At 33.8% G+C, this 16,414-nt stretch overlaps 1 protein-coding gene across 9 annotated transcripts; it reads right to left on the bottom strand.

Moving 5' to 3' along the window:
• Positions 1–374: 374 nt before the first annotated feature.
• Positions 375–15,749, bottom strand: LOC123546559 (putative ankyrin repeat protein RBE_0489). Of its 9 annotated transcripts, none has more exons than XM_053550894.1 (3): positions 15,514–15,743; positions 4,318–4,380; positions 375–1,889 (listed from the first exon to the last, which is right to left on the bottom strand). In XM_053550894.1, the coding sequence occupies exon 3, from the start codon at positions 1,873–1,875 to the stop codon at positions 1,039–1,041; it is 837 nt and encodes a 278-aa protein (XP_053406869.1). In that variant the 5' UTR covers positions 1,876–1,889; positions 4,318–4,380; positions 15,514–15,743; the 3' UTR covers positions 375–1,038. The 9 variants fall into 9 exon arrangements, with proteins under 9 accessions (XP_053406869.1, XP_053406867.1, XP_045188877.2 ...); XM_053550892.1 differs by lacking the exon at positions 4,318–4,380 and adding an exon at positions 4,970–5,286; XM_045332942.2 differs by lacking the exon at positions 4,318–4,380 and adding an exon at positions 4,430–5,286.
• Between the last annotated feature and the right edge of the window lie 665 nt (positions 15,750–16,414).

A 16,414-nucleotide genomic window follows, 5' to 3' on the forward strand; every position in this document is an offset into this window, starting at 1 on the left:
CAGATGGTAGGTATCATAATTATTTATCATGCAAGGATCTAGCCTAAGCCAAGTCTGCTTAAATAGTTTGAGAGAACCGAGTGTTAGTCACAACCAAGAATTAAACTACTAGTGTTTCCAAAACTCTAAAAACTGTTCTTGTTGGATAATAGTGAAACTTTATCAACAATCCTTCAGTATGGTAGTGATCAAAGACAAAGTATTCCTAACTGAGCTGACATTGTCATTTTTCATAATATTGACAAACTAAAGGGCTATATCTCCTGTGATGCTGACCAAATCTGGCTGGATATTGTACTTGGTGTGGATCTTATAGAGATACACATTCTGTATACATTTTTTTCAAATTTTATGAAAAAAACAAACTTGCCGAAATCAATTTTCGCTGTATTGAGTAATTCATGTGCAACAGCTCCACAGTTCTAGGCCAGACACTTCTCTAAACACACAAACAAACATCAATGCATATAAGTAGAAACAAATGTGGCAGGGGCATAAAATGGTCTTATTTCAAGTAAAATGAGATATTATTTGCTGATGTTTAATATCACAATCAATAAAAACAATGGAAGTATACATGCAGTAAAACTGCTGATAAATTGCACATATTTGTGTAATTGTACATTTGTTGTACCAAACCTGGTTCTGCTTCAAAAAAGTTCAGTTGCTGAAACATTAAACATTAATTAAGATAATAGTTATATAATTTTGAAAGTTTTTGACATACACATGCTTCTTATCAAATAGAATTGCAGTAGAAACTGTCTATGGTATATTCTTAACTAACCTCATCTAACTCGTAGAATGAGCCTTGAATAATCATATCAAAATTTTACAAAAGGCACACATTCCGTGATAAACAGTATTTGTAACATAGAAAGTTTACCAAATATCTACAATGTTCAAAATTAAAGAAATTTGTAGATATATAATAGATAAACCTATTTAATGAAGCATCAGTCTTATAATACCACTGTAAAATTCTGAGATATTTCATACTCTTCATACTTTGAAAAATAAACAAAACTGTTAGCAGTGTCAGAATTCTCCATGAAATACAAGGTATTTTTTTAGATCTTTTGGCAAGGGCAGTTGTTCTACCCCATAGTAAACATTGCATTTATTATGAAAACTTGACCTAATGGTCAGTCTACAACACTGTTTTAATGACTGTGGATTTTGTTTCAACTTGCAAATAAAGTCTACAGCTTGTCGAAGCACCTGTATTGCATCAGTGCTCTCAGCACCAGTCATCCTTAATCCACAGTCACCACTTTCAAAACGTTGTAATTTCTTTATTATTTTGATTTCAAAGGACACAAATTCTTCATCTGGATTCCTATAGCCTGTAAGAAACAGCAACCGAATACTATTATAATCTTGTATACGACTAACACAAATGTTTAGAATATTACTCCACAAGTTCGACCGTGACAATCGCAAGTTTGGTGTTGCAATTATTAAAGTAGAAATTACTGGACCACTTCCATGACATAAAATACGTTTCACGATTCGTCCATCAAACCATAACTGATCAAGTCCCGTTACTTGTGACGAATGTTTCAATAGTACCTGTAAAGCACGAGGATGCTTAAAGCGAATAGCATTGAATAAAGCCGTCTCTCCAGAATCATTCAGCAAGTTACAAATGGCTCCGGCATTTACAAGAAGTTCTATAATACGGTAATATCCATATGTTGCAGCTAAGTGTACAGGTCTGTTACCACCTGTTTTTTCAAGCTTCATATTTGGATCTATACCCTGGTCTAAGAGTTCTGTAAGTTTCTCAGTGTTGTTAGTTTTTACTGCATCTCGTAGTCTGTGTCGCGGAGAGTGGTGTTTACTCAGCAGGTTAAACATATGAAGAGCTGCCATACTAGTGTGTCAAACTGTAAAAAAAAAGATCATTTTCAATACATACAGGTAATAAATTTATATACTGTAAGTTTTTACTCAAGCTATCTGTTCTTTTTTGTCTACATAAGTTTTTTATTGATTTATCTTTTCTATTTTGTTTTATCTTTATTTTGAGCAACCAAATGCCTGCAATCTCTAAAAAAATCTACTGAGAAGCAGGCAAATGAAGATACATGATTGTATGTAAAAAAAAAAAAGTCTTCTTCAAGTAATTATACCTGGTCATATACCTGTGATGGATATTGATTACCTCAGAGAAAATTACTATTCAAACTACATGCTCTGAATAGTTTAGAAAAAAAAAGTAGGAAATACCTTTTAAAATAAAAATGTTTGTCAAATACAGAAGTGAAAAAAGCAGGATGCATTTATATATACTAAAGGAAGGGCAGATAAAACACACAGCTAAGTTCTTTGTTTTTTTTATAAATAAGGCCTCATCCAATCCGGCTGAAACATGTAAGCTCCTTTGAGTACAGGTCACCCTTCTCAGACAATGACAATCGTATTAAAGACGTAATTGAGTCTCACCAATTATTACAGTTCTGTACTGTTCACAAGTTAAATGCCTTCCAGTAATTCTACGGAAATTATACTTTATATAGCTCCTGGAAATTTCAACCGTATTTGGTGATAAAAGTACCTCAACAGATATAAAATATGTATTTAAATATAAGCAGCACTTAAGTTTTTAAAGTGAAATTGAGAGAATTGTATTGTTTGTGTCTTTTTATATGCCCACATTGGAAAAATGGGACGCATTATGTGATGTGTCCGTCCGTTCATCATAATTTGTTTGGAGCATAACTTTATATCCACTAAAGGTACTGACTTTAAAGGTCCATTACTAAGAGAAAGTGAGTTTGCAATTTTTTTCATAGCCAGTGCATAGACTTCTGCAAGACACTAAATAATGAAGACTGGCAGGTCAAAATTTACAGAAGGTCTTTGGAACTCAAAGAAATGTATGTGTATTATGTTGAAATTTCAATGAATCGACAGAATGACCCCCCAGGTCTTTTTAACTTTCTTCATACTTCATAGAAAAATAATTGTACATATACCGCGATTTATTTCGAATTTCTACATACCAACTTTCATTTTCCAATAAAATGAAATAGTTTCTGTGCTTTTTAAAAGAAATTAAAATGTTCACTTTCCTTAGTATTGGACCTTTAATCTTGGCATATAGGTAGATGGCGATGAAATGATGTGCAGAGCACTTGAACCAGCTCTGTAGGTCAAAGGTCAAGGTCACAAATTTAGCTAAAAGGTCAAAACTGCAATATATTTTGTGTCGGGGAGCATAACTAAATAGCCATGCAAAGTTTTAACTTCAAACTTGGCATGCAGGTAGGTTGTGATGAGATGAAGTGCAGAGCACATGAATCGGTTCTTTAGGTCAAGGTCACAAACTGAGCTGAAAGGTAAAATCTGTCTGTCATATTTCGTGTCCAGAGCATAACATTAACTCTTTAACTTGGCATGTAGGTAAGTAATAATCAGAAAATGTGAAGAGAACATGAACCTGGTCTGTAGGTCAAAGTTCAAGGTCACAAATTGAGCTCAAAGGTCAAATCTATCTGTTATATTTAATGTCCAGAGCTTAACTTATTAACCATATAAGATATGGACTTCAAAGTTGGCATGTAGGTAGGTAGTGATTAATAGATGTGCAAAGCACATGAACCTGGTATGTAGGTTTAAGGTCAGGGTCAAAAATTGAGCTCAAAGGTCAAATCTGTCCATCATATTTAGTGTCCGGAGCACTACAGGAGGTCTAAATCAAAGCTAGTTTTCTCTTAAATTTCATTGTAGATGTGTTTTTGATATTTTGGTAGTATAAATGGGAGTGAAGGTTGCATTTGGAGAAGTAAAACTCAATTTTAGTAAGAGTAGAAATACCAGGTCAAAGCAGAGTGTTTTTGATGAGACTCTGCAGCAAGCAAATCCTAACTGTGACAGGAAAAGTCTCTCTTAGAAGATATATTATACCTACTTTTCTGACCATTTTATGTCAGTTTTAGGATAAATAAATATTTTTACTCTGAAATAAGTCAAGCTATGTGTGGAAGCTCTGTGAAAATTGCCCATTTTACAAAGTCATAGTTTATACTGGGAATAATGACAACAAGAAATGTTGCTCTTTTAGTTACCACATTCAATTACTGCCTTGTTCTTTGAAGTCTACCTTAAATGTTAACATGCTCATGAATAAAAAGTAATCTGCAGTGTTTCAATGATTCTGATACAGGTCAATGCCAGGATGCTACAAAAATGTACTAGACAATTTTTATGTAATACTTGAAAAGCAGTCTTAGAAGAAAACATAAAACCATATTTATGGGTGTGATAAACTATTGACACAGGACAATGGACAAAGACCACCAGACTATTCACCTGTCTTAATGGCTCACCCAGAACTTTAGATTTGGGTTGGCTAAAAGCTCTTTTCATAAAAATCTGAAAAAAAAAAAATTTTTCATTATAGTAACCATAATGTTAAACTCACTGATCTAAAAATCTCCATAAAAGACAATGAACTTCTTCAGATCTGTTGGAAGAGGGAGTTGATTGACTCCATAATAAACATTACAACTGTTCCAAAAACTCCACCGTACAGTTAGTCTACATAAATGAGTAAGTGATAACGGATTTTTCTTCATAAACTGCAACATATCAACAGCTTCCTGAAGTTTAGCTTTAACCTTATTTTGTTCATCTTCGGATAAGTTGGACCATATGACACTGTTTTCTAAGTTTTGAAGTTTTTCAACAACTTTCTTCTCATAGGTAATGAAAACTGATGTAGGGTTCTTGAATCCTGTCAAGAAAAGTAATCTTAAGTTTTCATTATTCATCGAATGTGTCATTTCCCCCAGACTGAGTGTAAAGAATACATCCCAATACGTTGGTCTCAAGTGGTGTTTCTGGAATAGTAAGTTGGGAGCTGCAACAATATCTACTGCCTGCATCATACCATTTTCTGGTATTTTACTTTCCACATACAGGCCTTCATTCCAAAGAAAATTCAAACAAGTGTCATATTTACAATGTTTCAATAACTCCTTCACAGCCAAAGGATGATTGGCACGTACAGCATTGTAAAGGGGTGTTATACCCAAATCATTGGGTAATTCATAGTCTGCTCCTGCATTTATGAGATGCTCTATTGCTGAAGTGTTTCCTTTAGTAGCTGCAATATGTATTGCCCTATCACCACCAAACTTGTGTAGTTTCTTGTTTGGATCAACTCCTTCTTCCAACAGCTTCTGTAGTTGTTCAATGTTATTTGATGACACGGCATCTATTAGTTTTTGCTCTAGAGAACGTGTGCTTGCAAGTAAGTCAAATAATGCCATGACGTGTCTGAAATAAAAAAGGGAGCTTTGACATAAAAATTTTGGTAAATCACCGTTATTTAACACGATCGTCATAACCACCAAGAGTTGTCAATATAAAAGTGCAGCCAAAATATTCAACAACTGTTTAGTCAATCAAGGTCCATAATTTGGCAAGACATAAATGAGTTTTTAACCTTTAGCCTGCTGGCAACAAGTGAGTCTGCCTTTGTGACCAGTGTAGACCAAGACGTGCAGTGCAGGCTGATTATGGTCTGCACTCTTTGCTATTCAGTCAGTAAATTTTCAGTAAACACCCCTTCGAATAATAAATGGTATTGCCCAAATTGAATGATGGACCAGTTCATTTTACAAATTTAGCAGGGTAAATTTTAAGGCAATAACAACAATCTGTATGCAAAACCTGGACCAATTTTTTTTTAGTCAAATAAAGGCTGTAATGTGAATCTCAACAAAGAATTTGGGTATATATAAATAGGTTTGATGAGAACATGTAGTTATTTATGAGAAAAAGTTTGTACTTGCAAAGAAAACTAACTGAATTTTTGGAAGACGAAAATGGGCCATTAGAAATTTATACAGTTGTTACTGAGATACAGCATGATAGTTGCATGCAATACTTTACCAGAATTTTCTAAGTCAAAAGGGTCGTAATTTGTATAAAATTCTACCAAGAGTTTTTTCAGTAGGACTGATGGCTGAAAAGCATTGTGTGAAGTTTTAATCAAATAAATATAGCTATTATGGAGATATTATTTAATACTTTGTTAAAGTTAGTTACACACGAAACTTTAACCAAATTATTGGCTAGGAAGCCTTGTATATCACTACTGGTCCAGTGCCTAAATCCGGACACTTTTGGTGGGTTTTTGACAGTAACTCTGCATTATGCAACTACACTTGCATAAAATTTTAACTGTGTAATTTTAGGTTCTTTATAAATCTCTTTGCAAAACAACAAAATCGAATATTGCTGATTTCATCATAAAAATGTCATCCGAATTGGGCCAGTAAAAACTATCAAAATTGACCTTCAGAGTGCTTAAATATCCGGACACTATTTGGGTATAAAATGCAACGAATATGTGCACCCAAAAATAACAATAAACACGACTTCGTTTAAAATAAAGCAGTCAAATGCAGTCCTGTAAATATATACAAACATCTCCGTCCGAATAAAATTCTATTACCTGTTCATCACGTGATCATATGGACTAGTTTCTAACTTTATATAATTGCCAAATATAACAATGATTTAATAAAATTTAGCTGAGCAAAAATTAATGTTTAAAATTATTCTTTCTTACATGCAGAGTCTGACACAACTACGGGGATCATTATAATGACACTGCGCTGATTTTATCTAATGAATTGCTTTCCTTGTCTGCAAAATGCTGGCATTTTTTTCTATTGAATTAATTGATATATAACAGAAACTGGTTAAATCTTTTAAATAAATACTGAGGTTAGTACAGAATTCTAAACCATGTTTTTACATCAGTTTCGATCAGCAAACAAAAAGAGTCGTCTGCAATAGGCAGAATATTTTTCTTATTTAATCAGTACCTTGTCGCACCTCAAATAACTGGCGCGCGCTATATGACGTCATCCCCCAACACACACAATGCTTACTTTATGCGGTGCAGATATTTGAAGGTAGTTTTCTCTGGAAAAGCTTACATTCGTACACTGTTGTTGACAGCTGGTCATCAAAGCTTTCGTTTGCGTCGATCCTGTTCATTTCAGTAAAAAATCATGATCGTAAATCATTTTTAAACGGTGTCCGAATTATTAAGCACTGTCCGGATTTAGGGACTGAACCAGTATATGGTTTCAATCCAGTACATGCAAGATATGATCTTGCATGAAAACATTAACCAAGGTTGACACCTAGTAATTAGCATGCTAACATCAATCTGTATCATTTGGAAGTAAGCATGCATTCAGTATATAATATACTGACTAAAGGTTAGGGTTACAATTAACCTACCGGTAGGTCAGTGTGTATATTCAATATGGAAGAATATATTATGCTTTCCTATGGTGACACCCTAGTGAGTACCATAGCTCTCACTATTCTTTGAACGGGTCGACTTAAAAGTCACAATAGAAAAACAACTATTGTTATTTCAAGTTTGGTGCTTTAGTGTGATTTTTAAGTTGTTTGTTTAAAATTATTTCAGTCTTTTGGCCTGAAGCCATTATCTTAGGGCATAGTTTAAAGGATTCCACTAAAATATGGTAGAAATGCTCAGGCAACAGGCAAACTTCAGTTACATTGCCTTGGAAAGGTCCTTTGTTACTTTACATATATAGTAAAATCCATTATTTTCAGGGGGCTAATTTTTGTGAATTTCAAGGTTGTGTCAATCTAAAAAATTAACTCCCAACTGAACAAAGGAAATTCCTACATATTTGACAGATGGTCTTAAATATAAATTATTTTTAAATATTGGCATTTTCAATAAATTTCATAAAAACATACCGTTGATAGATAAAAATTACAGTAGTACACTATCCCAGGGCTCCAGATAAGATGCATGTTAGTGTAAATTACACTTTGCAATAATGCATATATGCATGTCTGATAATTTTTAAGCGTATAAAAACGTATATGATATTATAGAAACACACTTTGACTTTTTACTAGCGTAAACAAAACCAGAATCCTCTGGATGCTTTATGTAACACAGCACGGTAGGCATTAATTCTCCCACATTGACTGTACACATGCATTGAATGGTACTCAGCAAACCTAGGTTAAACTGAGCTGCACCATGAGAAAACCAACATATTGCATTTGCGGCCAGCTTGGATCCAGACCAGAGTGCGTGGATGTGCAGGCTGGTCTGGATCCATGCTGGTCGCAAATGCACTATGTTGGTTTTCTCATGGTGCAGCTCAACTATATGATACACTCAATGTGTGCGTAAATCAAATAGCTGGGAATTAATACTTGAGGTACGGTAGTGTAATTTAAAGTGGTGTCGATTTAAAATATCAACTTCCAGTGTGGAGTAAACAACAACAAGAGGGTCATGATGACCCTGAATCGCTCACCTGAGTAATATGAGCCACATGTTTAAAATGGCAAACTGACGCTAAAATATTAGAAAGTAGGTCATATTCATGGTCAATGAAAGTCAGTTTTATGATCAGTGTGCAAAACTGTACATGTCATTCAAATTTCAAGGCTGTATCTTAAAAAACAAAAAAGTAGGTCAAGGTCAGTCAGGTGACCCCTCATCACTTGGGGTCATGGTAATCATAATTAAACAGTCTAGGAAATATGATCTGATAATTTTTGAGGTATTTATTCCTATATAACTCATATAACAAGTGACCCCCAGGGCGGGGCCTCTTTTCACCCCAGGGGAATAATTTGAACAATCTCGTTAGACATCCACTAGGCAACACTACATATCAAATATCAAAGGCCTTGGCCTTGAACTTTAAGACAAGAAGAGTTTTTTCCCTATATATAAAGTCTATGTTTAATTTGGGACCCCCATGGCAGGGCCTCTTTTCACCCTAGGGGCATAATATGAACAATTTTGGTAGAGGACCACAAGGCAATGTAACATACCAAATATCAAAAGCAAAGGCCTTGCAGTTTCAGGCAAGAAGAGTTTTAAAGTATTTTCCTATATAAGTCCATGTAAAACTTGAGATCCCCCAGGGCAGGGCCTCCTTTCACCCCTGGGTAATAATTTGAAGAATTTTGGTAGAGGACCTCAAGGTTATGCTACATACCAAATATCAAAAGCCTAGGTCTTGTGGTTTTAGACGAGAAGATTTTGAAAGTTTTTTCCTATATAAGTCTATGTAAAACTTGGGACCCCCGGGGCGAGGCCTCTTTTCACCCCAGGGGCATAATTTGAATAATTTTTATAGAGGACCATTAGATGATGTCACATGCCAAATACCAAGGCTCTAAGCCTTACAATTTTGGACAAGAAGATTTTTAAACTTTTTCCTTTCGGTTGCCATGGCAACCAGAGTTCTGCATGGAATTCAATTCTTTGAATAATTTTCAAAGGGGACCACCCAAGGATCATTCCTGTGAAGTTTGATGTAATTCTGTCCAGAGGTTTTCAAGAAGATTTTTTTTAGAATATGTTGACGGACGCACGACACACGACGGACATTGAGCGGTCACAAAAGCTAAGGTGAGCTAAAAATGTCTCTTTATATGAATGTAAAAGTGAACAAACTATCTACGCATTTTTAAAACAACAAAAATGATCCCTGAAAACATAGCTTAAGATGTATATTGAATATTGGATTCAGTAGCGAGTGCGAAGCCATAGCAAGCCAAGGGAGAAAAAAGAAGCAAAAACTTGAATATTTAATTGAAACTGAACTGCAAACAAATTCATGGGTGTTATGTACCCAATAAATATGTTATAAAACTGATTTCTGTTTTCTTCACATTCATAAATTTTCTGAGGAAAATTACTTGTAGTCAATATCAGATTTTACCATTTTACTCATTCACAAAAAATATGCTGAGTAAATACTCATAGGCCAAAATAATTATCTGGAGCCCTGCTATCCATTTGTTTCCCATGCAAAATGTACCTCAGTCATGTGACAGCTGAAAGTGTTGGCTAAACATTTCAGACAGCAGTACCCATTTGAAATCTCTATCTATAACATGTCTTCAAATTGTATTGCTTGAATTTAAAATATGTTCAAAGAAAAACCTGAGTCTATAGCATCAGAAATGATGAAATTATAGCGTGACATCCCTAGTTCTAGCCTTACTCATACATAAATCTGGCTTCTGGGATGACTTATTTTATGTTCTGATATTTTATAATTGCCATCCCTCAAAGCCTTACCTGTATCTTCATTTTATTGTTAGCAAAATGAAGACACTAAAAAATCCAAAAAAGTCATAATATACTGGTCAGACTTACTTGCTTTAATAAATTAAAAATTAATATTCATGTAGAAACTTCAAATGTGTTGATTTTAAATCATAATTTTAAATAAGAGACTTTAATCTCGCATGATCTCGTGTCAGAGCGTGAATCAGCGTTATCTTAGTAAAAACAAACATCGGCGAGCATGGAGTTACAATTTGTACCTTTAAAACTACATTTAAAATACATGTTAGCTTCTAAAACAACATTAGTTTAATGTTCTTTCCATCAACAGAAACATGATCATATGCTCATAATTATTTTACCAATGAATAATTGCTTTCGCATACAAAATGGCGCGTGGAGAAAGCTTCACTTCCGGTAAACGAGATCTCATTCAGTTTTCACAGGATGTTGGCGAGATTTACTCTATATGCCTTTCAAGTTGCTGATCTATTTATTTTTATAGCTCTTTGATTATTATTACTAGCCTTTTAATGTCAACATAAATTATCAGAGTATGATGTAATAATTACAAATACTTTGTACATGTACCAGAAAACGTTCCCAACTGATTTCAATTGGGGATTTCCTACCAGAAATATGCAGAATAAGTTTGGACTTGATGGAGACAGCGGCAGTCAAAAGACTTTTAATATTCATTAAAATATTCAATTGACGACAGCAGCATTTCCAGTTTATTTGATTCGTTAGTTCTTTACCTGTCCTGTATTTATTTGTCGGTCATATTCATTGGTTTAATTTAAAACGTTAATTCCTATTGGTCAGAATAGTTTATTTAACGACGCGCACGGGTTTTTGCGCCACTTCTTGAAAATTCTTGAGATCGTGTCACAATCTCGTGCAAAATTATTATTTTCTGTTAATTAAGGTAAGATTTTAAACCAGAATCTCATTGCTTATGTTATCAGTTAATACAGTTTGCTATTTGTGTTACCTTTCTGCTTGTTTTTATTTATGCTTGTTTTGCTGCTTTAGTTTTGCTTTGCTTTGGCTGTTGATTGGCGGGTTGTGATGATTATTTGTAATTGTGTTTGTTTTATAACTAAGGTTCAAATTATTTGATTGACTTTTGAACTTGAGTTTACTTATGTGTCACGTCATTCTTTCATTAAATTTAATAATATAGTTGACGTCTTTCTTATTCTCTTTATGCAAGGAGTAAATTGGACTATTTTAATATTCATTAAAATATTTAATTGACGATGACAGCATTTCCAGTTTATTTGATTAGTTAGTTCTTTACCTGTCCTGTATTTATCTGTCGGTCATATTCATTGGTTTAATTTAAAACATTAATTCCTATTGGTCGGAATAGTTTATTTAACGACGCGCAAGGGTTTTCGTGCCACTTCTTGAAAATTCTTGAGATCGTGTCACAATCTCGTAAAAAATTATTCCCACCCACCCTTCAATTAAGCCCACACTTGAAGTTTGAAAAGAGGATGTTACCTTTGTATTTAGTAAGTTATGAGCCATTGCATTTATTACTGACAAGCATGCTGCATTGTGTTAAGTTATTGCTTATTTGTTTTATTTGAATTACATGTTAAATGACAAAGTTTATGTCTTATAATCATGCAATATTTCATCTTTATTCATCATTATTTTCTTTAAAGTTTTCCCATTTACACATTGTTACATTTATTCTTCTGACACTGCTTTGTCATTTACATTGTAATACACTTACATTGCCTTTTTTTTTTACTGCTGATAACAATTTGTTATGTAGCATATAGTAACCTTGAAGGTTTTGAATTGGAAATGTGTATGGATTGCATTTATGACATACATGATTCATTCACATGATGGCCATTGGTGAAATTGCGCGTTACTCAAAGTGGAGATGTTATAACCGTGTTTAAGTGTACATGTATTAAGTAATGGATAGTTCTTTGACAGTGATGTAATGGATCATGTTATATATATAAATAATGACAGTGATTTGAAGTGTAATGATTGTGGAAATAGTGCTTGATACCACAAACTGAATAAAAGTTATGTGTGAATCATAGACACTAATATATATGAGTTATAATGAGCTCAGAGACATGGCGGGTTGTGAGGATTATTTGTAATTGTGTTTGTTTTATAACTAAGGTTCAAATTATTTGATTGACTTTTGAACTTGAGTTTACTAATGTGACACGTCATTCATTCATTAAATTTAATAATATAGTTGACGTCTTTCTTATTCTCTTTATGCATGGAGTAAATTAGTTACAATGCTGTCACGAAAAGTCCTATTATTTGGACTACCCTAGTTTGCTTTCAATACAGGGTTACTTTTTTCATACAGATCATAGCAGGATGTAAACATATCTGAGACTGATACTGAATCAATTAAAGATAAGTTCTTAAAGCGTTGGTTACGATATAAATAAATCAGAGAAGAGCTTTATGCTTTGAAAACTGATAAACTTCAAGTTTATTCAAAATCAAGGCTTATTACAGGAATGTGGTAAGAATACATTGTGTACACTACGGTAGCGCTTTCATACTGTCGCACTGACCTGAGTACTTTCGCTCGGGGCATTATGGGTAAGAACTATTTTCAACATGGAGTCGTAAACAAGGAAGTGAAAGTGTACTTTGCATTTTTAGTTGAATACTCACCATTGTTGTTTCCAGAGTATGATTTATTCTAGTGTATCCATTTTAGTATCATTTGAAATGATGAATTTAAGTTATCTGCAGTTGTGCAAATCGATTCATACATGAAAACGGCATCGTTTAGCTTGTTTACCTGCAAAATTGTACATGTATATTTCTGTACAGCTTTTTGATTGTTTGTTTTGGGTTTAAAGCCGTTTTTCAACAGTATTTCAGTCATGTTACGTTGGGGAGTTAACCTAACCAGTGTTCCTGATTTCTGTACCAGTACAAACCTGTTCTCTACAAGTAACTGCAAACTTCTCCACATGAATCGGAGGTGGAGGACAAATTTTTTCAAACACAAATATTGTTTATCAATTAGCCGCAAAGAACATTAGCCCCGCCCGAGGATCGAACTCACGATCCGTAGATCTACGCGCTACCTACTGAGCTGTACATGTACATCATTCATTGTACGAATGTACAAAAGTATTGAACGTACCATTTTCGAATTCAGTATAACTGTAGATTGAAATAATGTCAATCATACATTTTTTTTATTTTTTGCAGGACTAATTTCCAAAGTATCAGTTCGATGTAGTCCAGTAAGGCTAAATGTACAGTCTAGTCAGAAATGGTCCAGACTTAAAAGGCTAATTACCAGATGCACACTTTGTTTTCTTGTATTTTATTCTTGTTTTGTTAATTGATATTTTTTCTATACAAATTTGAATAAACAGTTGATAATTAGTAGGAGTTTATATGATATCAGAATAGTAAAAATCTCATTCAATAAAGATTTCTCAGCTTGCTTCAAAATTGTAAAAAATCTCAGAATTTATTTCCCGGTGAGGACAGTCAGTGACAGGTAGCTCAGTTGGTTAGAGCACCCCAGACATAGAAGTACAATGTCATGGGGAGGTCTCAGGTTCGAATCCTGACCTGGCACTTGTCCACCTTATTACCTCCAATTATGTCAATTTACACTTCCAAATTTTAACACATAAATCTTCAATTCTTCATGTATGTACATTTGATCTTATGATATTTTTCATAACACAGCACATTTAGAAAGTGTTTCAAGCATTTTGCCATAGAAAACTTATGAGACTGATGCTTTAATTTATTGTTGTAAATTTTGTTGTTGAATACAATATCCTATTAACTTTGATATAATGTTACAGTTTAGATACATGAAATGGTAGGTATATACTAATGTAACATTTACATTTTTTCAACTGAGAAACAGGCATGTCCCATGTTTTATAACTGCAGGTCAATAGGTAATACAAACTAGGACATTTTTGTTTTATTTAGTAAAAACTGACTAGATGAATACTGACCAAGATACTAGTAACAGTATATTACATTACATATTTGTAAAGGTCACTATAAAAAATCCTTGCATATTTCTTAATCTGCTGCATGAACTGTCAGAAAGGTGTAGTGATAGAAATAATGGAATCTTTTGAAACTAAGTGACATTCTTATTTTTGTATCTGAACAAAGAGCTATAAAATATATTTTATACTTCTTTGATCTGAATAAATTATGAATAAAATCCATTTCAGAAGAAAGGGACTTGATTTAAACATATTGCTTTGTGTTTTAAATGGTACGGTTGACATAATATTTACTAAAAGTTTTGGTTGGAAGATGTAAAAAAGATGGAAAGAATCTTTGGTCAAATATTGGAAATTAAACCTACTTTCTGAGAAGAATGAACCAAATATTTTACAACTAGCCTGGGAAATAGAATTTTTGTGTGAAATACTATCAAATTAAAACATTGAACAGAATTATATTGTATTGAAGTTGTCTGTGCTTAGGATTTTATATGTTTACCTGAAGTGCATTTGTTTGATATGTTCCCCATGTTTAAAAGGCCTGTTAATTAATAAAAAAATAGACTGCAAAATAATGTGTATGAACTTTAATATATGTACAAATAAAACTGGAATTTACAAAGGTGGTTGTTTTTCACTCATGATAGTGATGTTGAAAACTGAAATTCTGTCAGTTTTACATTGTCCATGATTCATATGTTAACAACCAGTACTTTTTAGCATTTCCAGTTAGTAATAGCAGAGAAATTATTCTCTCTTTTGTCTGTCAGTGATGCACCAAGGGAAGGACTAGACTATCAGAATTGCAATATGTAAACTTTGAGTAAGTGTTTGGTTATTAACACTTTGAACAGAATATGAATTATGATATATATGTACATTGACATGGGGTGCCAGCTGGTATATCAGACCTTCTTGATGACATGACTTAAGCACTCTATTTGTGCATCATTTAGACGTTTAGGACATTGATCTTATGGTGTCTAAGTCTCCAGATCAAAATTGAATATACCATAATTGCGTTGCAATACTATAGTATAGGAAAGTGAAAGTAGATTTTCCTTTTTGTCAAAAATAATTCTATGACACAAGTCAGAGAACGATAACGGTTTAAAAAGTTTAAGTAATCACAATTACGCATATTTCTTGTAATAACATGCAAAAAATAAGTAGATTCTGAACATTTACCGTCCTCCGCGGGACTATGTTTTAGTGTATGTACAATTATCCAAAATCGGCTAGTTATCAGTTCCTAGTATAGAGGTTAGACGGAATGTGTGACGTCACGCTCTATGTATAGAATGGTAAGAATAAGAAAACCAAAAATTGAAAAACAGTAGCAAGACATGTGAAAATAAAACCAAACGAAACAGCACATGTATTATTGATGAATATTAAACTTACATATCCGACTACTGCTACCATTCGACCAGGATATACTAGCAGTTCGGTCAACAATAACTCTTTTCCTACGCAAGGCCTGTAGTGTTCCGATTGATGGTAAAAGGATATTTTAATGGTATATCGATCATATTCATCAAAAGGTTGACACTTTAGTTAAAGAACGAAACATTCACTTCCTTATTATTTATTTTTGTTGTTGTTGTTTCTGTTGTTGTTCTTCGTGCGAATTAAGATTCATGAGAATCATTCTTTTCCCAATTTCAATTCTTAATCAAACGCGGTTCTGTCAGGGATTTATCTACGTCTACATCTACATCTTTCACCCAACCGTCGATTTCCGACTATCACTGGGCGGCGCTGTCAGAGAAACAGTTGTTAAAGAACTGATATGTTACAATGTTAAAAGAATAAAAGCTAAAAAAGACAGTATGCTACAGTTAAAATGGGACAGAGGCAACAGAATTACATACTGACCACCGCCAGCCTCTCTCTAAAGATACTGAGACTGGGGCTAGATTTAACATGAGTTGGTAGGGAGTTCCAGAGTCGGATGGTCCTAGGGAAGTAGGAGTTAGAAAAGTACTGAGTGTGAGACATGGGGATTAAGTAATTTAGGTTTCTAGTTGGAATAAGATGAGATTGGTCGACTGCAACTGTCTGGGTCCTTATTTTATAAAACATTACTAATGAATTGTGTAACCTTCTATATTGGAGTGTATTCCATTCTAAGGTTTTCAGCATTTGTGTAACACTACTGGTGTAACTGTAGTCATACATGACGTACCTAGCAGCTGACCTTTGGACATTTTCGACTTTGCTAGTGAGGGTTTTTTGCCAAGGATGCCAGACGCTTGAACAGTACTCAAGTTGAGGGCGGACATAGGTGTCACATTGTCGTTTT

The sequence above is a fragment of the Mercenaria mercenaria genome, chromosome 9 (assembly GCF_021730395.1).
Source record: "Mercenaria mercenaria strain notata chromosome 9, MADL_Memer_1, whole genome shotgun sequence".
Classification (NCBI taxonomy): domain Eukaryota; kingdom Metazoa; phylum Mollusca; class Bivalvia; order Venerida; family Veneridae; genus Mercenaria; species Mercenaria mercenaria.